This window comes from Microcebus murinus, chromosome 15 (assembly GCF_040939455.1).
Source record: "Microcebus murinus isolate Inina chromosome 15, M.murinus_Inina_mat1.0, whole genome shotgun sequence".
Taxonomy (NCBI): Eukaryota; Metazoa; Chordata; class Mammalia; order Primates; family Cheirogaleidae; genus Microcebus; species Microcebus murinus.
Window position 1 is genome coordinate 75,999,582 of NC_134118.1, and position 26,425 is coordinate 76,026,006.

Below are 26,425 nucleotides of genomic sequence, written 5' to 3' on the forward strand. Positions count from 1 at the left end.
TTTTAAAAACATCCATATAAATCTCAAGGACAGAAGTATTTTAAAAATGTTTTTCAAATGTAGATATTTAAGTTTAATAATCTTAATATAAGAATGTATATATTTCTGTGCATGTACATAGAAATTATTTTTTGAATATTCTTAAACATTTTCTTTTATCCTTTTTATTTCAGTACCTTCTACCCTTCAAGAAAGTTTGTATTTTATAATTAGTGATCATTAAAATTGTTAACAGTTTTTCTAAAAAGAAGTCAAGGAATATATCTGAATTTAAAGAGAAAACAAATTTTAATTGCTTTATTGGCCACTTCCCAGTGTCAGCTACTTAGTGATAGATTAATTTAATCAGATTAATTTTCTGGTTTAAATGTCAAAAAATGCCTTTTTGAGAATTACAGTAATTGAAATGATTGATGTGCTTCTTGTATCTATTATAGCTTTAAAAATCTGCTTATCTACTGCATGTTGGAGATCCAGTTAAATCACAAGAGGGCCTGTTTATCAAATTAGCTGTCTAAGATCATGCCAGTTTGCTTAAGTGAGGTCATCTCTAAAAACAAACAAACAAATAACAACAAAAGCCTGTTAACATCCTAAGCTAGCAATTACATTCTGGGTTTTTGTTTGTTTATTTTTCATTCCCCCAATGCAAATCTTAGTAACTGCTGCTACTTTCTACTAAATTAAGAACAAATGATCTATAAGACATATGGCTTCAGTAAATACAATTCCAAAATGAGGACATAGAATGCTCCTTCCTGACGTATTTTTGTGATGGTGTCAGCAGGTCCTTAATTTACTCCTGAATTTTTAATGCCCAGGGGTTTGCTTTATTTATTTTTTCCTCTTTTATATGCTTAATTGAAACTCATGGATGGATTTGGCATGAGGCACCACTCTAGATGGCTGTCTATTATAGATCAGGTATTGTTTCCTGGCCTTATAAAGAAATGTCTTAGAAACGGCCAAATTTTGTTATTAGGATTACTGGTCTATCATTACACCATGGCTTTTGGTGAAGTCAGACACTTGGAAGCCCCTTAATGCCCATCTCTCCTTACCTTCCACCAGCTGGCTGTAAAGGGAAGACGAATAGCATGTGTTCCATTGCAAACGTTTTTGCATTCAGAGAGAGGGGCAGGCTTGGTCAGTTTCCTTCTCAGCAGAGCAGCCCAGTTGCCTGCCGGGCTCTTGGTTTGATGCTGCTGAGGCTGAGGGTCCCAGTGGACAGACAGGGATCATTTGAGACAGGCACTGAGGTGCTCGGCATAGAAATGAAGCAGCTTTTGCCTTAACCTACCAAGCTTCCCGATTTAACCCATTTAACCATTTTCTCATTTCCTGACTCTGATCGTAGATGAGTCCTAGCTCTTACTGAAGTAGAGGTAAATAAGTACACAACAGGGGAGGAAGGAAAGATACGGGACAGCAGAATTGAAGAACATAAACAGAAGATGATTCTAATAGAGACATTTCCATAGAGAAAGGAAAATGTAGAAACAGTGTGGCATGAACTTTATAGAACCTCAAACTTTGAGAACTTTATAGAACCTCAAACTGCTGCCTTTGTGTTTACTAGCAGTGGGCCCATGGTTTCTTGGGCAGGTGGTGAAGACTACAAGACATCATGCCCCTGAAGTGCCTGGCTCTGTCCCCGGCAGTAACTTGTGCAATAAGTTGGATGTGCAATAACTTGGACCTTTCCTCTATATCGCTACGATGGTTAGGGATAACAGAGTAGCATGCTTGTATAACAGTTGGAAAAGAAAGTAACTTATGAAAGGCAGCTCTGTGTGGATGCTTGTGTGCATGTGCATTTAAAGAAATGGAGTTCTATTCATGTCCTCACGGATTCAACCTCAAAGATGGTTAGAAATGGACCCTAGTCACTACATGCTTAGCATTGATTTTCTACAGGTGTGGCTATAGGAAAAATGGATTTAATATTAAAAAAATCTACCAAAAATATCTTGCATAAATTTGATAATAGATATTTGTGGCTTTATTAACTAAATGTTCAGTAGTGGAAGAGTTAAAAAACCAAAGACACAAATATGGAGGTAAATTTCAAGCTGGCAGCAACCCCAATATCGGCCCCAATATTGACCCCATAATGTACATAAACTATGATTTTGCATGAGGTGACAGAAGTGACCTCAAGGGGGCTGGAAATGTGCAGATCTGTGTCTTGCTGTGAATTCCCATTTTGTTCCCATGACCAGAAACACAAAGTCAAGTCCCGGCTCTGCTACTTGGTGTGCTGGCACCAGTGTCTTCCTCTACCCACCCCACTTTCTGCTTTTTCTGCCTATCCAGCTTCCTAGACTGGCTCTCAGTAAAACTGGGAAGCAGTCAGGGGAGTACCTCCCTCTGTACCCACTCACTTTGACTTGCAAGGTTCCTAACTCCCCTTCCTGTGACTTACCTCCCACCTAATTGTCTTCCCCTCTTCCTCCAGGCTGTGTTTTGCTCTCAGCAAGCTTTCAATTAATCCCCACTGAGGTGCTAACTGATAACCAGCGTGTTAGCTGAAGTGTGACTGCTTCTAGCATTATTTAAACTTTGAAAGCAGGCTCTTTGAAGACCCAAATGTTCAGTCATACAGAGAAACTGACAGAGAAGCCTTCCCTGGGATTAATAACATCACAACGTTACACTTAGGAGTCTTTAACTACAAACGTGCCCAGTCACTTAGCCGAGTCAGTAGCAATGGCTTTGGAAGGAGGTGCTGAAGGAACTCTGTTAGCAGTGGGGGTGAGTGGACCACACCAGAGCGGCACAGACCGCTGCAGACTGGCTCACTCTGCTTCTTCTTACTTCAGGATTTCATACTTGTAATTTGCTGGTAAATTGTACCGTACTGTCAGATCTGGGGTTTAAGACACTATCAAAGGCTTTTCTCACACTATGCATACAACTGCCAGTGCCTGTTCTTCAAAAAAATTTGCAACCTGGAGCGGTCCATGTGGAGCTGCCAGTGAAAGCTAGATGTGAAAACATTCTGTGAACGTGGTAAGGCCAGCCACAAACAGATGGATTTCCGGTGGGAGGGGGGTGGGACTATAAAAATAAGTATATGTGCTTCCGTAAGGCTAGCGGCAACCACTTTAGCCTTGGGTAGCAATCACTATGCTAAACTGTATAATGGATGCTGAAGAGTGTGGAGGGAGCACTAGAGCACCATCATTCCTCATCAAACATTTTGTAGCAAACAGCATCAATCCTTTCTAAAGGCAGGTGACAAAGGTCAGAAGATTATTTTTAATTTATAAATGACTGGCTTCTCCATGCATCACAGTTTCACCTAAGGCACAGTTTCTGTGCTTTCTCCATTAGATTGAAATTTTAAAATAATGAGGTTTTAAAACATAATGATATATATTCTTATTAAGTTGAGAAGAATGTACTTCTTCAAATTTTGAGGTGGAAAGGTGAAAATGAGGGTGTAGAGGCCTGAAGGGCCAGGGACCAGGAGGAGGTGATGGTGGAGGATGGACCTCCTACCACCGTCTTCATGTCTGAGCAGGAATGAATTCAAATGTGCTGAAATATATAACATGCCCCTGTGACTATCTTTGTCATACACATATTTTTGAAGAATTCGTACACATCCGTGTTCTTAAAGCTATCTGACATTATATATATATATATATATATATATATATATATATATATATATATATATAAATCAGGGCTTCCATGAATTGCATTTGTAGCTTCTGTGTGTCTTCCTCTCCTTACTGTCATTCATCAGAGTAGAAATGGGGGAAATTGAGGAAGATATCTTTTCTGGGTTAAACATAGCAGTTTCTTTCCTATAAACATGTTACATACATGTATATGTTTCTTATACATATACATATATATTTTTTTAAATCTTACATTTAAAAATTAGAAATTAATATTAATCATTATGTTTGATTTTTATTTTAATTGAGTTTGAAAAATATTGCACAGTGTCATAAGAAATTGATATGGAAAGTGTGAGTAGAAGGTACTGCTGGTATTCAAATAGCTCCTGGAATTTTGGGAGCGACAAGAAATTTCAAAGGTCATAGCTTTGGGATGTAGTTTTGGCTGAAATATCTAACAGTTCAAATAGAGACACATAACATTACTGAGGTCTTTTAGCTTCCAGAAATCTGTTGATTTATGCAGAATATTCACTTCACTTAAATCCGCCAGACATGTGAGAGAGATTCTCCTTACAAGATTCTCTTTACAGGAGGCTGATCACTTCTTTCTTTCCAGTTTATTTAACATGTAGAAAAGGCATGGGGAACCGAGCGTGTTGTCACAAATGAAGGCTGGGAAACAAACTTAGTGTTAGGACTTCAAAAGTCCCCTTATTTGCAGGAGGGAGACAGTAGGTGTTAAAGTTTTTGATTCTGGTTCTAGGTTCTAAAATACAGTTGCCCTGGAGTTTCTTTCTTTCTCTTCTTCTTCTTTTTTTTAATAAAGGGAAAATGCATCTGTAGTATGTGGGGAAAATAGATGTCTTCAAACAGCCCACTTGGTAATGATTCTCTTTTCAAAAAAGGAAACAAGAAACTTCAACCCTTTAACATGAAAGTTTGAGCTCGGCAAAAATCCACTTGTTCACCGGGAACTCCGAACCTGTGCGAGGAAGCAGCCCCCGGGGCCCAGCTCGGGGCGGAGCCGGCCGGCTGCGGGACGGAGGTCCCGGGTTCCGACTCGGCGGTGCGTGAAGTTTGCTCCGCGCGTCCCCACGTCTGCCCGCCCCCGGCGCGGCGCGGAGGCGCGGGAGGCGGTGGGCTGGCGCCGGCCGGCTCGGGCGCGGGGACGAGCCCTGTCGCGGGCGCACGGAGCCGCCCCCGGAGGGAGGCGGGGCGGACTCGGCCGTCCGCTGCAGCCGCGCGTCGCGGGAGCGGGCCGCCGGCCGGCGCGGGAAGGTGGGCGGGGGCCGCGCGGCGCGGGCGCGGGTGGACGGCGCGGGCGGCGGCGCGGGAGCCGTGCGGAGCGCGGCTGCGTCTCGGGCGGGCGCTGCGGGCTCGGCCGCTCCCGGCAAGGTGATGCGCGGGGCCGCTCCGGCGCGGGGCCTCCGTCCCTCCCTGCTCCCCGCCGGTCTGCGCGCGGCGCCCGGCCCGGCCTGCCTGCGGGGGACGCCCCGGCCCGCGGGCTGCCCCTGCGCCGCTGACCGACCCTCCGTTTGTCTCCTGTCGCAGATGCTGCAGGTGCCGGCCGTGCTGTGCGTGTGCGCGGCCGCGTGGAGCGCTCAGGCTGCCGCCGCGCTGGCTGCGGCCGGGGGGCGGGCGGACGGCGCCAATTTTCTGGACGATCGGCAGTGGCTGACCACCGTCTCGCAGTACGACCGGGAAGTCGGGCAGTGGAACAAATTCCGAGACGTAAGTGCCGCGCCCTGCCGGGCACACGCGCCGGGGAGGCCGGGCCGGGGGCGCCGGGGGCCCGGGAGGTCGGGGACGCGGCCGGGGTTCGCGTCCCGGCCCGCCGGGCTGCTGGGCGGGGTCGGGGCTCCCGGGTCCCCACCCTTCCTCCCCGCCCACCCCCAGGTACCCCCAAAGGCGGCGAAGTGCGGGCTCTACCCTCGCAACTTTTGAGCCGCGGCTCTGGCGCTGGTCAGCCCGATGCGCCTCCGCGGTGAATACCGCTGGAGCGAATGGGATCGATGCGGTTCCTAATGGCCCATTAAGGAATTGGGGCGGGGGGAGGCAGACGCGAGGTTCGCGAACGCCCCTCTCTGCTGGTTACGTAAAATCGTCGATGCCATCTGTGCCTCGATGCTAACTTTCATCCGGAGCGTGCCTGCGGCGCCCCCAGCCCCTTGTACTCCTACACGCGCTGCCCTAAAATCTGCGGGATGGGCGTGGGTCCTGCCGCGACAGCGACGCAGGAGTTAAAGTGCAGACTCCGGGTTCCCGAGGGCCACCGCGGGCCGTGCCGGCGCCCGCCACCCCTCCCGGCCCGCCGCAGCCCGGTGGGGCCCGCCTGTCCCGCAGGAGGCCGCCCTGGAGGGGCTGGAGGGGCCGCCCCCGCGCGCCGTGTCCGCGGAGGCCGGGGAGGCGGGAGGGCGGCCACAGACCCGCCGCCAGCCCTCTCGGTGACACCCGACACTGTCCCGGGAGTCCCTCTGCAGTGCCGCGTGGGGTGAGCGCGCGGCTCCCGGCAGCGGGTCCCCTGGTCCTGACCCTGAGATCGTGGGGCTTCCTCCGGGTTCCATCCTGCCTCCTCCACCCTTCTCCCTGCGCCCCTCCGCGAAGTAACTGACAAGCCAGATCTGCCACAGCGATTCCTGAAGAAACACTGATTTTTACTTTAAAATTAGATTTAGCTAGTTGGTGCTTGGCCTGGGTACTTGGGGTGAAAAATGAAATGATAGCACTTAATGGTCACATGCTTTGTGAACAAAGCTTAAACATCACTTTATTGCCAAATGCATGCTCTGATAAAAGCAAACCCCTTGTACATTTGCTTTAAGTTTATACAAACATTGAATACAACCAAAAAGGCAAGCAAATGCATGAGATATTTCTAAACCTGGGGAGGATTTGTTTATCATGCCCTGATTTGGAAAAAATATTGAACATTTTGTCAGTATTTGAACAATGCTTATTCACATTACAATATTTCATTATGTAATGGCTACTTTAAAATCTTTTAAAAATTAATTTTTGAAAACCCTCTGAACAATGGGATATGTAGGTATATTGTTGCACGCTGTTTTCTATATTTTTTAGCTGTGTTGGGCAGTGACAACATCCACAAGATTCTCAGTGGAAGAATTGTGAAAATACTACTACCTTCCCTCAGAGCAGGGGCAAAAGCTTTCTTCTCTGAAATACATTTTGAATTTTGAATATCTTGGTATTCTCTAACTGTATTCAGTTTACTTTATTGAATTGTTAAGAGTGACTAGTCTACACTTAGCTAGTTTGTGAACGTGTTTGATTTAAACTATTGAGACAGGCTGAGTTACCTACTATGGAACTGTATATTTTAGAATGCAATTTCTATAGAGACAAAGCATTTTATTGATATATTATTTTCAAGTATTATTATGTGATATCAAGGAAAAAGTCCATCAAAATTGTATGTAAATTTAAAGAAAGGCTTTACTGAGATATTTTAAGCAAATACCTGTTTTGAAGTATATGCAATCCAAATATCATAATGCCTTTTTTGAAAAACTTATATCAGGTTTTAGCATTACCATTTTAGTAAGACAATTACATTTTTGAAAAGATGACTTCTGGAGGGCATGGAGAAGATAACTGCTATCATTTTTCTGCCTGCAACCACCTGTTGCTCATTATTAAATGATAAAATGTATGCTGACATCGTGGCTTCTCAAATAATAACTCAGAATGCATAATATAGAATTTTTACTTAGATCATCCACCCACTGCTATTTAAACATTTTCTTTCTCTTTTGGGAAATCATTAGCTTAATGTTTTTCTGCATCTTTCAGGATGTTGTTTATTTTTTGGTTCATTTTCAGCTGGAAGCACAGGGTTATAAGGCATTGCTTTAGATAATGCTGCACTGTATCAGTCTGCCTTTAAATGTCTGCATGATCATGGATATTTTAAATAATGATTTATATGCTCAGTTTATATAAAGGCAAAGAAACAGAGAAATCTGAACTTCTTCTTTAGGAAACAGTTTAACTGAAGTACTTTTGTTTAGTGTTTTTCTTCCATAAAAATGTAATTAATTTCATTTAATTCAGAAAGCTTCAAAAAGCTTTAGGAAGCCACATCATAATTATTGCTGAATGTAATTCTTACCTTCCTTCTTAGAAGTGACTGTTTTACATAATTAACATTAATTTACAGGTAACTCCTCAGTGAAAGTTTGAACTGTGCCTCCTTATGAATCATATTTGAAATTACCTTGAATAATATTTAATAATAATTTCTATATTATATTGTAATTGAATTATTTTTAAATGAATGCTAGCATTTATATATTTTATACATAATATAAATATATAAACATGTTTTATTTGTAATAAAGCTTTAGGAACAAGGAGCATGGATAGGAAGTTATGTGAGAGTAGATGAATGTATCTACCGTACTTATTTTTAAATGTGTTGACTTATATCGCTCATTTTCTCAATTTTCTCAGTATAAATCACAGAGAAAGAATAAAACCAAAGAAAAACTTACAATGATTAAGTGTTAACATAGAAGAAACTTCATATAATTTTGACTATCCATACTGGCAATAAATAAAGTTGAATGAAGTTTTGTTACTTTTGTTGTCCTTCCAGTTTTATACAATGTAATTTTATAGACATAAAGAGCTTTAACCATTTTGAAAATTATTAATATATTTGGTTATTAGTATAAAAATTCTAGTAGAAATTTTAATTCATATTTTTTAGGAAAAAAATAAAAGTTTAACTTAATCTAAAGATATAGATAAGTCAACATATTGAAAAATAACTACAGTAGATAGGACCAGCATGTTCCTATCTACTGATCTCCTGATTATATTCAGGTTATAATCACATTATTTTAACAATAAAGCAAGCAAAAAACTCTCTCAACAATAGGATATGTTTAGTAGATATACTGGTTGCATGCTGTTTTCTATTTTTTTTTTTTTTTTTAGCTCTGTTGGTTAGTGATAAAATCAAGTGCAAAAGATTCGTCACTGGGAGAATTGTGGGGGTGCTAGGGCCTTCTCTGGGAGCAGTGATGAAGGATTCCCTGACCTCACTCTTACTAATATATTAGGAGATTCGAAAAATCAGGATCATTATGAGGAAACTGAATTATTACCTCAAATGTCTCACATATTGCATATTTCAAACATTTATATTTTATAAGTTTAATTAAACCATACCCTCTATCATGCAATAAATGATTATGGAATTTGGAAGCCAATAAATTAAGCAGTAATGCACTATATAATACCATTATCAACTTTATCTATTATTGATTTCATTGAAGTACATGTAGTAATTAAAAAATGAAATGACAGAAAGATAAAATATGAGAAACCTTCAAATATTGTATGTTGGAAGCAATATAATAAAAATCTAGCAAAAGGAGGAATGATGGCCATGCTAATTTTCAGTAAATCATATAATAAAATCAGGATTATATCCTTAAGTTGAAATTTAAATAGTTGTAGACTAGGTTTCTTTTTCAGTAAAAGTACCTGGGGCTCATTTTGAACTTAGTTTTAAGAATTAGTGTTGCAAAAACCATAATCAATTTCAGTTTACATGTATTCCTTAAGTGATTGATAATTCACTTTAGATATGTTGAAAGCAACAGTAAATACCTACAATTTAACTTTAAAATTCAACTTTAATATAAGATAAAGGCCATGTAGAATATTGTCAAAATGTAAAATGCAGGTTGAAGTGTCCCAGAGGCACTCAAGTTATAAGGTGATTTTTTAAAAATGCCTGATTTGGGGATAGTGAATAATAAATAAATCTTCCTAATTCCTTTGTTCTTTGTATTTCCCTTTTTCATCTGAGCTGAGGTGGTTGAGTCTGCAGATTATTAAGAGGCAGTGGCTGATGGTGAGGGACATTTCCTGGTACTTACTGGGCTACAGAGGGTGAAGGTCCCAGGAGTCTATCAGCTCACTGTCGTTAGAAAGCAAAACAGTTGTTTTCTATGCCTACTCCAGATACAAATGCTCTGTGGCTTTATAAGGCATTACAGTTATAATGATGAGAATATTTAAAAAAAAATGTGCTCTCCGTGTATTTTTAAATTTATGATGCACCCTGGTTGAATTTCTTGAGTAGTGGGCATGCCCTTAGCACCAGGAATTCCTCCTTTGTGGTTCCTTAATAGTTGACAGCAGAGTTTTACTGTTTTACTTCTCAGCAATATATAAAAATTAAATTAAATTAATGGATTCTTAATAATTTGGATACATTTAGCAAAGTAAACTACTATTTTTTTCTGTTCAGGAATATTTTCTCAATAATGGATATCCAATTCTTATGAAAACATTCATTTTCAGTGTTTTTCACCGTGAAACAATATTTGTAACTGTGGTAATCGTTATCTGTATTTTATCAGAGTCGAGAAGTTAGGCTTTTCTTGGGAATTCTTCACAGTTAATTCAGAGCATTGTCATGAGTGTTTTTCTCTCTTTCTTTTGCTTTTTTGATGATTCTGGGCACTGTGTTTAGTTCTTACAAGCTTCTGAATGTAGTGTACATATTTGCAGGTCAGAGCTGGTGAAGACTATCGCATGCTGTAGCATTTAAATCGGACTGTTATGCATATTGTTTGAATCATGAGGAGATTTAATCAAGAGAGGAGCAGTTGGCTTCTTAAGAGAAGCAGTAGGCTGTCTTTGGCAATTCCAGGGCCAATGAGTAACTCCAGCAGCAAGGGCTGGCCTCTTGGAGCATCCTGACTGCTGTCCTCGTCATCGAGTCCTAGTCAAGCCATGACTGTGGTATAGGCTCCACATCCCTGTGTCTTGAGCCCACTGTCACCACCACTACCGTGCCTACCAGTCGGGATTTAAGATTTTGGTTTTATCCAGTCAGACATAGCATGATGAAGGATGTAGATCAGAGAATGTCTACTGATCTTATAGTTTCTAGAGAGAGAATCTTAAGTAGAGCTGGGAAAACATTATCAGACTCCAGCAGGAGGTCTGAACTGATGACAAAACATGGTCCCTCTTCCATGAGGCTCATCCTAACCGAAGTTATAGGGAAGCAAACAATACTTGTAACTCTCTCACTTTCCTGACTTCTACTAAATTATTAATAAAGTGCAACTAAGGGAACTGATAAATTACTCTCTCTCTCTGTATATATGTTTATATATATGTAGATCCATGCATAAATGTATATGTATTATATATTTACTTTATATGTGTGTATGTGTGTGTCTTAAAATATGTAACAGATTAAAATATGAAAATCAAGGCAATTATGTATTGTACTGTAGGTACATATATAATTAGTTATATATATATAGTTATATACACATTATACATAACATGCTAAGTAGAAAGCCAGCATCCATCCACCCCCAAAATGTTAAGACGTGTTAGTTTTTTCCCCCCTGGTTAGATTTTATGCATCTTATAACTTGAGAAGATGATCTCATTTGCTGTTTTGTATGTGGACACAGTGTGCTTTAATGCTTCTTATGGGAAGTCAGCCTGTTTGGGGTTATATATTTAAACTTTTTAGCTAGATGTACAAAAGGAACATTGTGTACTGCTATAAAGCATTTCTTTTCCTGCACTTTCCTACTCTTATGAAAAGGCTCCTGGGTTGGAGGCTTTTAGATCTCATGATTCTGACTCAGAGTGACAGTTTATGCTCTTACACAACTTCAGTTTTCATGATTTCGTGATCTGGGTCAGAATTTTATTTTATGTACTTATTTTTAAAGACTGATCTTTGACTTCTACACAAACTCTCCAACTCCTGTAAGTTCTTGGAGTATTTTTATGTCTTTTCTCACTTATGAAAATCTTTTATACTTTTTCTACTTTTCCTGGTTTACAGATTTGGATACCCCACCAGACTTTGAACTCTCTTAGGGCTGTAGGTTATAGTTCCCCTCCCCCAGAATCCTACAGTTCACCTAGCACTAGCACAGTGACTGGCTCAGAGCTGGCATCAGCAAATATTTACCAAATGAAGGATCATTCAAAGTGCACTGCCTCCTGGAAAGTTCTTACCTAAAGACTTTTAGTGCCCTGTTGTCTTTCATTGACCATTCCATTTCTGAACACTTCAGCCCCAGTTTTGTAATTTAAATTAAAATGTAATTTTTATAAAGTACAACGTTTCAAGTACTAAACTGCTTTAGTCCTGTAAGTTCTAAAATATACCAAAATGGAAACACTATGCCCCAACTGCTCTGCTCGATTTTGGAATGGTCAGCAGTGGGTGGGGACAATACGTAACCCTGCACTGCCTCTGCCAGTTCATCCAGTGCTTTTCTTAGAATCTCTCTCTTTTTCTCCCATGGAAGAAACCTCCATGAGTTTCTTTTTGACCAGATAGTTTTGCTGCTCTGAAGTCTTTATGTTTTGCTTTGCAGTAAGTACCGTCACACATCGGGTATCTTCCCTCTCTTCTTCAACTATGGCACTGCAATTAATGGTTATACAGCCAAATCCAGAGATTTCATAGATAGTCTGGTTTATTTCCTTCATTTCTGCCTCACTTCTAATTGCCAGTGGATCCGTTAGAGACGGGCTAAGTTCTTGCAAGAAGGAAACTCTGCATCGGAATAAATAGCTTGATGATTAATAATATGGAATTTTATCTCCTGACCATGTACTCATCAAGCTGCGGCCGCCCAGGCCTGGGCTTCCAGGGTTGCTCCGTTCAGCAGAGTTCTCTGTCCATGGCCATTCCCTGTCTAACAGGAAAGGTGTAAGAGAAAGTCCAGGATGAGCAGCTTCTCCTAGAATTGACCCCAAAGAGGTCAGCAATGACTTCCACTTGCATTCCACAGGCCTGGACTTGATTCTCTGGCCACCGCTGACTACAGGGAAACTGGGAAGTGTAATCTCTCACGGAAGGATTAACATGAGAAGAAAGAAGCAGTAACTGGTGGGAGCGAACTGTTGGTCACCACTGTATCTAGCAGTGCCCTTCCGTCATCTGAATCTCCCTGGAAGATATGCCTAGTCTCCACCCAAGGCCTTCTGATAGGCGTTGGTGTCTGTGTGTGACTTGTGGGCCTTGACATCCATCTCCCCCCTGATTCCATGTCATTCCTGTGTCTTGGCCGTGAGGGACAGGCCGAGTCTGCCAACCAGGGCAGAACTAGGGCGCCAGGTGCCTGAAGTTCTGAGTGCAGGAGGTGGGCAGCGGGGAGCAGGGTTCTGATTTATAGGAGGAAATGTTTAAATTCAGAACCAAAGGAGACCATCCAGCCAGTTATCCCATGAGGGAGAGCCTGGCTCGGACGGCCAGTCCCGTTCTCCTTACGGAAATCCTTTTACCGCATGTCCTGTGAAACCTTCTTAGCTCTAGATGTGTGGTCACAGGTCAGAAACGTTCTTGTGTGATCAGTAGGAGGGACTAGAATTTACGTCTCACTCCCGTCAGCTGAAGACCAGGGTGCTGTCTTGGAGCCAGGACTGCGTCTCCTCCCACGCGGAGGAAGGAAAGCACCTGGTGCTGGAGTGACACAGAGGACGATGCCACTGCTGGTTCATGCTGCTCCCAGTCGCAGAGTCAAAGAATACAACCTTCTTGGCACTGGTATCTGTGGGACAGTTAGGAAATAGAAAGTGCAGCAAGTCTGACTTGCTAGACCTGCAGGCTGTACACTCTCGGGTCTGCTTCTCGGTAGCAGAGATTGCGGGCAGTGGGCGCTTGCGAGCTGGGCCTCAGGCATCAGCCGAGCTGGCGAGTGGCTCTATTCCTCTGTCAGGTTTTGTGGGTTTTTTTGAGAGACCCTTGAATTTTTCTTTATTCACATTTGCCAGATGAAGACTCTAGTATTTATTTATTGTATATATCCATGGCATGATTATTTTACAAGTAGTTATTTTATAATGTTTGCTTAATATTTTCTTATATTTATAGTTAAATTAACAATAATAATACGGTTCACAGAAATACAAGGTAAAGAGGTAGGTAAAAAGTCTTTATAAAATGATTTTGCTTTTACAGTCATGTAGTCTCTCCCAAGGGTTGATATTTTCCCCAATATCCTCCTACCGGAAGTCATCTGGCCTGTTTACTTCATCGAGGAAATAATGGCCCCACCCAGAAACATTGTCTCCCACTTTTGAACACGTATAGTAGATTCGTAGATTTTTGCTACTTAGAATTTAAGGATAATGACATAAAATTTTTTTTTTCATTTCCTTCCTTAGAAATAGCTCCATGATATTTCGCTAGTTCATTTAATGGTTTCAAGAGTATCATATTGCTTTCCACAGAGGGTGCACGAGTTTGCAGTCCCACTAGCAGTGTATGAATGTTGCCTTCTCTCCACACACGTGCCAGCACCTGTGGTTTGGGGTCTTTTTGATAAAAGCCCTTTTCACTAGGGTTAGGGGATATCTCATTGTGGTTTTGATGTGCGTTTCCCTGATGATTAGAGATGTTGAGCATTTTTTCGTGTGTTTATTGGCCCTTAGTCTATAAAAGAACTACAAGTAGACCTACCATTTGATCCAGCAATCCCACTACTGGGTATTTACCCAAAGGAAAAGAAGACATTTTACAAAAAAGACATCTGCACTAAAATATTTATTGCAGCACAATTCACAATTGCAGAGATGTGGAATCAACCCAAGTGGCCATCAGTTCATGAGTGGATTAAAAAAATATGTATATGTACACCATGGAGGGCTACTCAGCCATGAAAAAAGTGGTGAACTAATACCTTTTGTAACAACCTGGATGGAACTGGAGACCATCTTTCCAAGCAAAGTATCACAAAAATGGAAAAACAAACACCACATGTACTCACTATTAAATTGGAACTAATTGCTCAAAACCCACGTGCACGTCTGGTCGTAAAGCTGAACGGAAACCAAGCGAGGGATGGTGAACGGGTCCATAGGCACCTGGCGTGTTCAACGCACGCTGTCTTGGTGACGAGTATACGTAACTTGGCCTCAAAATACACAGAAGCAGATCATGTAACCAAAATGTTTGTACTTTCCTAATATTCCGAATTTTTTTAAAAGTATCATATTAAAAAAATAAGAATAATTTCTAGAATTTGTGTGAGGTAGGCTCCTTCCTTCCTATACATAGCTTGTGTAATTTGAATACTTTTAACTCATATTACCAATCATCATAAAATAGGGTAATTTCAGTACTCTGTTTTCAAAACTGTTTCATTAGAAAAAACATTTTTGATTATTTTAATTACATTATTTCAATATGAAAAGGGAAGTTTTTTTTTTGTTGTTTGTTTTTCAATTTTTAAAAATATATTTTTAAAAGGGAAGTTTTAAGTACCTTACTATTGCAGCAATCTGTAGTTATAGTATTTTGTTAGGTTTGAACATTTAGTAGTTTGGTTTACTATTAATATAATTTAGAAAAGGAGCTTAAATTTGGTATATATTGATATTTTTTACACATAATAAAACACCAATATGTGAATTGCTTCTTTTTCCATAGCATTCTTTTAAGATCTTTTTATGAATTTAGGAATCAACTGCATGCTAATATTCTTATGTTCAGATAGTTGCTATAGCATTTAATCTATAAAATAATATTACATCTTTATCTATGTTTTCTGAATGTGCCAGGTAAAATAAACTATATTATAACTTTTCCATACTATTTTTTATAATGGATATTTTCTATGTGTCTTATTTTATTCTCTGAAGACTCCAACCAACTATGGTAATAAAATATGTTGAAATAAAATATCTTTAATTGTGCAATAAAAATATGTATAATAAGCAAGATGCCAAGAATAATAAAAATGGAAAAGAGATTGTAGGGAAACTGTGTACTCAGAGTTAAAAAGTAAATACAATTTTATTAGACACTTTAATTAGAAGAAATCAGAAGATTTTAATTTAATTAATATCTGTTTCTCCAAGCAAATGTATTTTAAAATAAGTTAAATGCATGAATTTTCTATGTTTTATGGATAGGGTACTTGTTTGACTCATGGCTAGAGAGGATGATGGTGGTAAAAATGTATTCTTTCAAAATGTCAAGTGAGGTGAGTACTAAAAAATAGTAATAAATAGGAAGTAGTAATAGACTCCTGTCCAGAAATTGAAAATAACATAATAACAAACATTTTTATAGAGCGTATTACATGCCATGAGTATTATATGCAAATTAATTTTTGTGTATTATTTAGTAGCATCCCTGCAATGATGTACAGTTATTAACTCACTGTGTGGATGAGTAAACCGCGGTCAGAGGCCACACAGCTAGTAAGTGTGGATCGGAGCTCTCTCCAGTACTGGTGTTTTGTGTCCAGAGCCCTTGCCTGGAGCATAAGAAGGAAAATACTTACTGGTCTTTAAATACTATCTTGGGTATCTGTTATATGCTAGGCACTTTAAGTATATCATTCTATTTATTATAATATTATATATATTAATATATAATTTTACATTGTGGTAAAAACATATAAAATTTACTGTATTAGCCATTTTGTAGTGTACAGTTCAGTACTAAGTATATTCACATTGTTACGCAACCAATCTCCAGAACTTCTCCATAGCAAAACTGAAACTTCAGTCCCATTAAACACCTCCCCATTTCACCCTTCCCCCCAGCCCCTGGCCCCCTGGCAACCGCTGTTCTACCTTCTGTGTATACAAATCTGACTACTTTTGATACATAAGCGGAATCAGATGGTATTTGTCTTTCTGTGACTGGCTTAATTCACTTAGCATAATGTTCTCAAGTTTCATCTGTGTTGTGGCACGTGACAGGATTTCCTTCTTTTAGAGACTGAATAATATTCCATTGTGTGTATATTCTACATTTTGTTTGTCCACTTACTTGCAGTGGACACTGGGTTACGTCTGCCTCTCGGCTCTTGTGACCAGTGCTGCTGTGAGCACGGGTGAGCAGACATCTCTGCAAGATCACGCTTTCAGTTCTTTCAGATACATACCCAGGAGAGAATCGCCGGATCGCATGGTAGTTCTATTTCCAGTACTTTTTAGGAACTGTCGCAGTGTTTTCCCTAGTGGCTGCTCTGTTTCACCCCCACTGTCAGTGTACAAGGGTTCCAATTGCTCCACAACCTTGCCAACACTTATTATTTTCTTTTAATGGGCGAGAAAGTGATATCTCATTGTGATATCTCCTCCCTAATGGGCGAGAGGTGATATCTCATTGTGGTTTTGATTTGCCTTTTGCTAATTATTAGTTATGTTGAGCATCTTTTCACATGCCTGTTTTGGCCATTTGTGTATCTTCTCTGAGGAAATGTCTACTCAAGTTCTTTGCTTATTTTTAAATTTTTCTTTTCCTTTTTAGTAAAATATTTTTAACAACCTAAAAAGAAGAGATTTTTCATTCCCTTTCACGAAAGAAGAACCTGAATTTTAACAAGCTTGGTCAGCTTGCTCATGATTAGTGAGGTTTGACCCTACTCTTTAACTCCAAAGATCACTTTTATTTATTTGTTTTTCTTATTTATTAACAGTTGACCGCTTTGAATGAGTCATTATAGACAGCTCAAATTGGTTCTTGATCTTCTGAAATGTTATGTTTGGTCCTTTTAAATAGTCACATTGATTATCTTCATTTTCTTATCTACCGGACCAAGAAATTGATAAAGATTTTGAATTTTTGTTAGAATTTATTGTCTTTTATACAGAGTCACAATGATTCTTGCTATAATCAGTGTGTCTCAAAGCTGCAATAGAAAACTTCTAGTTCCATGTCCTTCAAAAGTCTTACAAATGCCAATAGTTGCATATTACATATTATTCAAAGAATAATGTCTTTCCCTATAGAGATACTACATTAGGCAACAGCATATTACTGACATTTTTATTAGTGTGTTTTATTTATATCACAATGTAGTTCTGAATATCTTAGGTGAGCAAGAATAGCTGTTAAGAGAAATACTAATATATTCTTATAATAGCTGCTGTTGGCTTATAAGTATAACATCTTTGAAAACTATTAGGTATCACTGTGCCTAACTTCCAAATACTATGGTTGTGATTTTTTATTGATGATGAGATTTTTACTTCTTCATCACATTTTTAAATTAAGTAAAGGTGGAAAACAAAAGGGAATTATTTGTTTCAATTAAATGCTGGGAATTCACAAATTATTATCATATATCATCAACATATAATATGTAATGTAAGTGTAATCAGTGTTGAATGGGTTCTGAAAAACTCTACCAATCTGTTCATAGTAGATCACTTAGTTTTATATGTTTCCCATGTTGAACATCAAAGAGTGATGCAATGCTATTGACTTTTATTTAAAAAACGTATATATAAGATAGGCTGGACTATATCTAGGTTTTAAAATAATTTTGTTGTCTACATATATTTTGAAGACTTCTCCATCTACAATTTCATTTAAGATATTAAATATGAACAGTATCATTATACATAGATTCTCTGATTTGGTGTTTTGTAGCAAAAGAGTAAAATTAATTATTAATAGCTGCCACACTGAAGAAAATATGGAGTGAATTAAAAGTCAATGATTTCTATATTTTATTCTTACTAAGGTTAAGTTACACTGAACTTAAAGGTAAATTTTATATAAGTATTTATTTGAAATAAATGCATATATAGGATATTCTTTGGTAAAAATTAAAATAAATCTTATGGTCAACTTGAAATTTTTATGTTGAGAGTTCCGACTAATTCTGTGAGTTTTTGATTTCTCAGGATATGGAAAAGCTCATTTTTAGCAAGGATGAAAGGAGAAGCACCAAAAATGCAACAGCTTAATTTGGTTGTCTACAGATACATAAAACATTACAGGGCATTGTCTGCCTGAATGTGGCAAAATACTTGCTAGATGTAGCTCCTAAAAATAGTAACGCAATAGTCCCTTAATCACAACTCTCTTTGACTTTTCTATCACCAGACTACTTTGTGACTTTCAAAATATTTACATAGGGTACTATAAGCAGGATACTCTGAAATATGAGCTTGCTAATTGCCTTGGCACATGGTATTAGCATCTGCTGAAGAACCCGTTTTAGAATATCAGGGGAATATTTATAGGCCTGTCACGGCGTACAGTGTACTACGGAATTACAGGCAACCTCCGAGTCTTCCACTCAGGCCGCCTAAGGTGCCCTTGGCAGCGTCGGCGTCCCTGAGGCGGTCACATTCATCTAAAATGAACATTCCCTGAGGCAGAACTTTTCTGGAACATTGTATCAACAGCATTAACCTAGTATTACTTGAGAAATTTCTCTTTGACATAAAATACAATTTCTCGGAGTTGAGATGTTAAACGCCATATAGTTTTAAAGAGCTGTTGCACTTACCTGAAAGTGTGTGAATTAAAGGCATGCTCCACACTGATTGCCAGGAAGTGCTACTTTGGAAGCTGGATGTAAAATTTGAAAGTAACCCTAGGCAAAGTAATATTTTTACATAGATCAACACATGTAACACATTACCCTCAGAATTTCTTGTTGATTAAACGTGCTAACTTTGCTTGCTACTGTTATTGTCATTTAAAATCATCTATTTCACAATTGAAAATTGTTTTTTTTTTCTTTTTTTAGTCCACATATTTTCCTAGGCAAAAGTTTTAAAAATGAGGACATTGCCTATGGGGAATAGCATGTTTAATTCAGATAGCAAAATACTAGTAAAGATAGAACACATCCCACAGCATCTTTGGGGAATAAAATATATTTGAAAATAATTTTCTAATGGATATCACGGGTTAATCTTATGTTAAGTATTGAATATGATTGAGAACCACGAGTGAGCAGTTTATAGGTCAGTGAATGACATCTGTAAATCTCATTTCAGAACTGTATTATTTGCTCGTTGAGTAGCTAAAAGCCACCTGGCTTTTGCTGCCCATAGTCTTGTGTTTATTCTTGGAAGGAGCTCCCCTTTGCTTACGTGTGCTGTTTGCTCTGATGCGTGGAGCTGGGAGGGTACTCGAGGGAGCTTGTGTCAGTCTCAAAGGTGACCTAAATCCCCTGTCCCTGGTCTCCCGTGTGGCTGCCACTCTTGGAACCAGGATCAGAAGTTGAGTCTGAACATCACCCATGGCCCAGTTCACATCTACTGGGCATCTCATCTTTGCTGTTAACACACAGTCATTTCTGAGCTAAAGGCCATTTCCTGACCCCTGATATGTGCCCATGAACAACTTTAAACTTTCTTTACCCCCAAACCTGCCATCTTGTACTCCAAACATAGGCTATTTGTGAACAGTGTCTGTAAGTGGTAGGTAGTTTCATGATTTAGGAGGCATCATTTAAAAACATACCTCTTCTTAGTTATTGAACTTTGATAAGCTAATTTAATTTTTACTATTTTATTGTTGAACTAGACTATGATGTATCTGATTTATGTTTGTGGTTGACTAAAAACTCTTCTGTATTGTTTTTTTGGGTTTTACCTTTTTTTTCTTAAGTGAAATTATATATTTAAATAATTCACCCCAGATGGCATAATAAAAATTCCACAATTTAATTTTTATGGGAATGTAGCAATATTGATCACATATAGCCATTCAGTATGTGAAAATATCTAAGGTTGATATTTAAATTGGGCCCAGATTATATACTCATGACCAAGTTTCTTTCTTAAACCAATATTGCCAAAATCACATAGAAACCAAAATAAACTGTGTAAAGAACATATGATAATAGAATTATGTGTGTTATGCAGATTCAAAGTGGCATATTTTCCAAATCTTTGTAATATTTTAATACACAGTCATCCCTCAGGATCTGTGGGGGCCTGGTGCCAGGACCCCCCAACCTCTGCAGATGCCAGGGTCCTTGAGTGCTCAAGTCCCTGGTATAAAATGGTGTAGAATTTGCATATAACCTATGCACATCTTCCTGTATGCTTCAGATCATCTCTCAGTTACTTATTATACCTAATGCAATGTAAATGCTATGTAAAATAGTTGTTGTATTGCATTGTTTGGGAATAATGACAAGAAAAAAGTCTGCACATGTTCAGTACAGAAACAAACATCTGTTTTTTTCCCTGAATATTTTCTATCTGTGGTTGGTTGAATCTACAGATGTGAAACCCATGGATCAGGGATTTGGGGACAACTGTCTTATAATTTTTAACTGAAATAACTTTGTAAATAAAGTTGGCTGACCTGTGAAGAAAATTCTGATTATTCTTTAGCAATCTTTTGTTTTCTTTTTGGAATTCAAATTCATTAATAAAAGGTAAATAAAATAGCAACATAAATTTCATCTAACAGTGTTTTTTGACAAGCTATTGGAATAAGGCAATTTGTACATGTGTGCTTAGTTTGGCATAGTAGTTTATTTCTATTCTCTCAGCGTGTTTTATTTATTTTGGGACTTTTTCATAATACTGTCATTTGATTATGAGTGTTTACTTCTGCAACGTAATAAAGTGTTTCTACCTTTATTAAATTGACTCCTTACCAAAGCTAATCTTCTGGGTCAAAAGTCTTTAATTATTTTGAGGAATAGAAACTCAGAATTTGTTTACATATATGATCCCTTTTTCCAGAAAATGTTTAAATACACAAACATTGCATAAAATATTCAGAGAATTGATAGTTCCGTGCTTGATTATTGGAAACATGGGTACAGAGGAGTTGTGCGATGCAGTTATTTCTACAGAACAGAATCTTTAACCAAAGCCGTCCAAAGATATTTTTTAAATACTCTTTCGATTATAGGAAATTTATTATTGAAGATATTTTGGACTTTGGTCTTCCTCCCCTTGCTCGCAGGCATATCACTTGCAGTTCCTGTCAGGATCTTCTCTGCAGTGGTTTTCAAATCCAAGCCTCTTCACTCTCCCTCAGGCAGGATGCTCATTGCCTCTCTCCTAGGCAAGTGTTGGACATGGTCTTCATGTTTCCAGGCTTCTCTTTGCCTGCAGGCATCTTTAATGTTTCACTGAGCAATTAATTTCTCCCAAATTATAGCTCCAATCTTGTCGTTTCTCTTTTCAAAAACTTCTGTTCATGCTTTAATATAAGGACTGCATATAGCTGCAACTGTGAGTTGCCTTCCAAAAATTTGTGAATTTTGCATTATCTATGGTGGGATAAACTGCAGTTTACACACATTGAATCAGTTCATGTGTTTGTCTAGTCTCATTAGAGGAAGATCCTGTGGTTCTTACGTATGTTAGAGTTAGTGTATGCTCTTTAGATATTGGAATACATGTTTGGAGGAAGACAGCTCAGCAGGAGTCTGAAATGCGGCAGAGACAAAGCCATTCACCTGGGCAAGCTTTGTCAGTGCTCCTAGAAGAGACTGGTCACTTCTAAGGTTGTCCTAATGCTCTGTGACACATGGAAGACAAACATTCCCCTGCTCCAACTCTAAGCTCATCCAGCTAACTTCTGATTTTAATGTAGCTCAGCCTCAGGGAGAGAATGTACATGCCCCCTCGGCACGTATTTTCTGCTGTGAGAACCAGGTTCTGAGGCTCTAGGGCCGAAGCCAGATCCTGGGTGGTGATGAGTTCATCTAGGTAATGCCACAGTGGGAGGTCTTTGGAAGGAGGCCAGGGTCTTGCTGCTGACAGACAGGTCTCAGCAGGAGCTTTCTGTTCAAATGTCAGCACCAAACAAATTCATATTTCCTATTCCCAAATCCAAAAGCTCTTTTCTCCCTGCCTCCAAACCGTATTTTCTTTGTCATCCTTATTTCCTCTTTCACGTGTTCTTCACACCAATCAAATTGAGTTATTATCTATCTTCATGGCATGTTTGCTATTAATACTTTTCTCTTTTTTTGTGGCTTCCTCACAATGAGTTGTTTGTCTGGAATGGGAGGCGTTTGCCCTGTTATTTATCTCTTTCCTGGCATTCTCATTTTTCATGATCCATTCTATATTCTCTTTATTCCACGACCCCTTCCATGAATTCCACAGTCAAATGCAACATCTCTTTTCCATGAGCCCTTGGTGCGTCTTTGAGATGCAGCGTTAGCAGTGGAAAGAGCCCGGCTTGCTAAGAGGTCTGTGCCTTGCACTCTGGGAGTGTAGAAGGAATTCTCATAAAACATTCATATATGGATAAGTGAATGCAGATGCAACCTGTTCTCTTTAGATCAAGTATAGGAATTAATAGTTAATATAGACACCAAAGCCCAGGTCTATGCTATTAATTGAAAGCACAGCATTGTATCTTATTTTTTTCCCTGGGAGTTTTTATTGAGTACGGCAGTTGTGGAACACATGTTCACTCCCAACTTCTAGACAGTCTTTCTTAAATGTCTCATTTTTGCATTTAAACTCTCATTTACCTTATGAGAGCACTGCTACTTTTTTGCCATACTATTATATTTTTTGAACGTAGCTAAAAAAAAGAAGAAAGAATATTAGTAAGAGTTTGCCATGTCACATACAACACATTTTTGCTCTTCCAAGCAGCCAACGCTGATCTGTGATTACATGAAAGTGTCAGCAGCAGGCTGCTGGGTCTCCACCCTAAGTCATCACAGAAATCAGCTGCCCCAAGGCAAGGGTTCAAAGCTAGGGAAAGCATTGTCACTGCCTCTTGTCTGAACTCAAACTTTGTAAAACTGAGAAATACTTTAAGTAAGAAGAAACACTGGTGACCTTCTGTTAAGACTCAAAGGATTGATTTATTCTCTGTAATATTAGAGAAAAGCGAAATTTATAGACTTCTCTATATTCCTGAAATTGTAGCTGTTGAAAGGTAACTTCCTCGTCTGATTTTATAGTAAAAAATATGATGTTAACGATCGTTTGATAAAAACCTATTGAGAAGGCACAAATAGTCTGAGATGTATTATGGAACTTGAAATTTTATCATGTGAGTAAAGAAAATTACAGTGTTTTATTACCTATCACCCCAAACAAAATTGAATTCACACTTTTTCAAAAAACATTTGTTTTTCTGTTTTACTTGTAATCTTATAGTGTCATACATTCAACTATGGAGAATCTAAAATACTAATGAAAGATGACTGGATTTGTAATCTATGATACAGATTATATTTATTTAAGGAAGATAGTAAGTACTGTTTGTAGATATTTTATTCTTTAGACTACATAAAACAGTTATAGCAACAAATAAAATAATGAAAACAAAAATTATAACTACTAACCTATTGGGTGGTTTCACCCCGTTCTGCTTTGCTGCATTCTTAAAACATTTTTTAAATTTACGTCTTGGCAGATATCCTCAACCAATTTAATAGAACTTTGCATCTACACTCATAAAATCAGAAACAGAAATGAGGCCTTTGAGAACTTAATTTGAGATCAAGTCATGTACTCAGTTGCTTGAATATTACCATAGCATTTTATAGTAGAAGATTAAAGCATTTCAATTTCCATCATAATAAAAAATCAAAATATTTAAGTCGCACAGTCTTGTGACAATGCAACAGGTGAACCAACCATGTGATAAAGTGTCTGCTTGAAGTGCGATTTTTCATGGTGACTGCTTATTAGCATTGTAGTTTGATATTTCCTATCTAGTGCTCTTCTGTAATATTTCTAAAGATTGAAGAATGAAATACATCTTTTCTTATTTCAAAATCTGATATTACTAATGAAAGGTAGTTGAATTTAGTTATATTAAAGCCATGATTTGATTTATAATTATCACTAAAATTGATCATGAAATAAAGAGATTTCTATTTCCTTCCTTATATTTAAATGAATATTTCTGGAAACAGCGTTTGTGTTTCAAACTACAAGTCCATTTTCTTGTTTAACATTTAGTAGCAGGTGATACTAGTGAGAAGACAAAATGAAAAACCACAGTAAAATAAAAATTTTCTTGCTAAGTATTTAAGTTTTCTAAGTTTTGGAGAGAATTACTTCTATAGTATCATTTAGAACTTTATTTTTAATGTTACCATTGATGTAGTTTAATGCTATGAGCAAAACAGAATATATACTTAGTATCATCATAGGTTATTAAGTATGAAATGTCCAATTTCCTTAAGTACTAACTTTGACAGTTGATATCTCTGACATTTCACTTTGACACGTTTTGTTTTTTGTGAAGGTATATCCTCAGTCTTTCAAACAAACAGTTTGGCTTGTGATTATATTTCAGAAATTTTTTAGAGCAATTTTTGTGAAACCATGGATAAGTCAGAAATTCGTGTTATTTTTAAATATGAGTTCTGTTGTGGAACCAATGCAGCGCAGACAGCTCAAAATATCAACGAAGTGTTTGGGAAGGGTGTGGCTAATGAACACACAGTTCCTCGATGGTTTGAGAAGTTCCATTCTTGCAATTTTAATCTTGAAAATGAGCCATGTGGGCGACCTGAGACCAGGGTGGATAATGATGAGCTGAAAGCTGTAGTGGAAGCGAATCCATCTCAACTTATGTGTGAATTAGCAGTAAAGTTTGACGTTACTATTCCAAAAGTACAGGACCACTTGAAATAAATGAGCAAGGTAAAGAAGCTGGGTAGATGGGTTCCACATGAATTAAATGGGCATCGGAAGATAAATCATCTCGAAGCTTCCCTTTCTTTACTGTCACGACATACATGCGAACCATTTCTACACCATATTGTTACATGTGATGAAAAACGGATTCTTTTCGACAAGGGCAAGCATTCGGCACAATGGTTGGATAGAGATGAAGTGCCAAGACACAGTCTAAAACCAAATCTTCATCGAAAAAAGCTAATGGTGTCTGTGTGGTGGTCCGGTGCTGGTATTATCCACTACAGCTTCATATCCTGGTCAGTTGATTAAAGCGGGTGTCTACTGCAGCCAATTGGATGAAATGATGAAAATGCTTATGATTAAGCAGCTGAGATTGGTCACTAGAGACAGGCCAATCCTCTTACAAGAAAATACTCGATCACGTGTCGCACAAACAACCTTGCTCAAACTGCAGAGGCTGGCCTTGGAAATTCTCTGTCATCCACTGTACTCACCAGACCTTGCTCCGGCCGATTATCACTTCTTCCAGGCTTTGGACCACTTCTCGCAAGGAAAAATATTCAGTTTTCAACAAGCTGTGGAAAACGCCTTTGAAGATTTCATTGCCACTTGCTCTCCAGGCTTCTTTGCTGCTGGCATAAACAAGGTACCATTAAGAGGGCAAAACTGTGTGATAGTTTAGGCGCCTACTTTGATTAATTGTACTGCTTCTTGTTTGAGATATAACGAACTAAACTTTTGATTCAAACTCAGACATTTCATATTTAATGACCTAATATGAATAGCAAAAAAAGATTTTGAAATAATCACAATTTTTGAATAAATTATGGTACATTTATATGGCATTATGACCCCATGTGACACAGGGTTACATCTGCCTTTGCACAAAGGAAGCAATTACACATGTAAACGGTTTCATGCCAAGAATAAAAAGGAAGCATTCTCATGTATTAGTAGCTGAGTTTATTTTAAAAAGGTACAGGAGAGGAGCAGAGCTATTTCCCTAGCAAGGAGCCAAAACCTACAGGAGCAACTTTACCATTTTGCCATCAATGAGCATAGACGGACACCAGCACATGTGTGCAAAGCCTAAATGATCCAAGCATGTGCCGCTAAGTGAGGACATTGAAATTACTGCAAACGAACATCTGGAAAATGCTTAGATAAAGACCGCACTCCAGCCTCCTCCCAGCAGCTGAAGTAGCCCCACCAAACATGCTAAGGTAGTTCTTAGATTCATTTGGACTAATGCTCTGTGTTTCATTTTTTGTATTTTGTCATACAGCTAGAAGAAAATTCAAAAATCACTGTGAATTTCTAGAACGCCTTGACCTTATCACAATATTTGTAATATCTGAGAATTCAAGATTTCTAGTGACATTATATCTGCAAGTTGAAAAAAATGCATTTTA

At 38.6% G+C, this 26,425-nt stretch overlaps 1 protein-coding gene across 2 annotated transcripts in view; it reads left to right on the forward strand.

Moving 5' to 3' along the window:
• Nucleotides 1-4,853: 4,853 nt before the first annotated feature.
• Nucleotides 4,854-26,425, forward strand: part of SPOCK3 (SPARC (osteonectin), cwcv and kazal like domains proteoglycan 3) — a 324,864-nt gene continuing 303,292 nt past the window's right edge. The window contains exons 1-2 of one of the 2 annotated variants that reach the window (XM_076010748.1): nt 4,854-4,913; nt 5,187-5,366. In XM_076010748.1, coding sequence (XP_075866863.1) covers nt 5,187-5,366 — 180 coding nt within the window. In that variant the 5' untranslated portion in view covers nt 4,854-4,913. Of the gene's footprint in view, nt 4,914-5,186; nt 5,367-26,425 lie in introns of those variants that run through there. The other variant, XM_076010749.1, reaches the window with a different exon arrangement.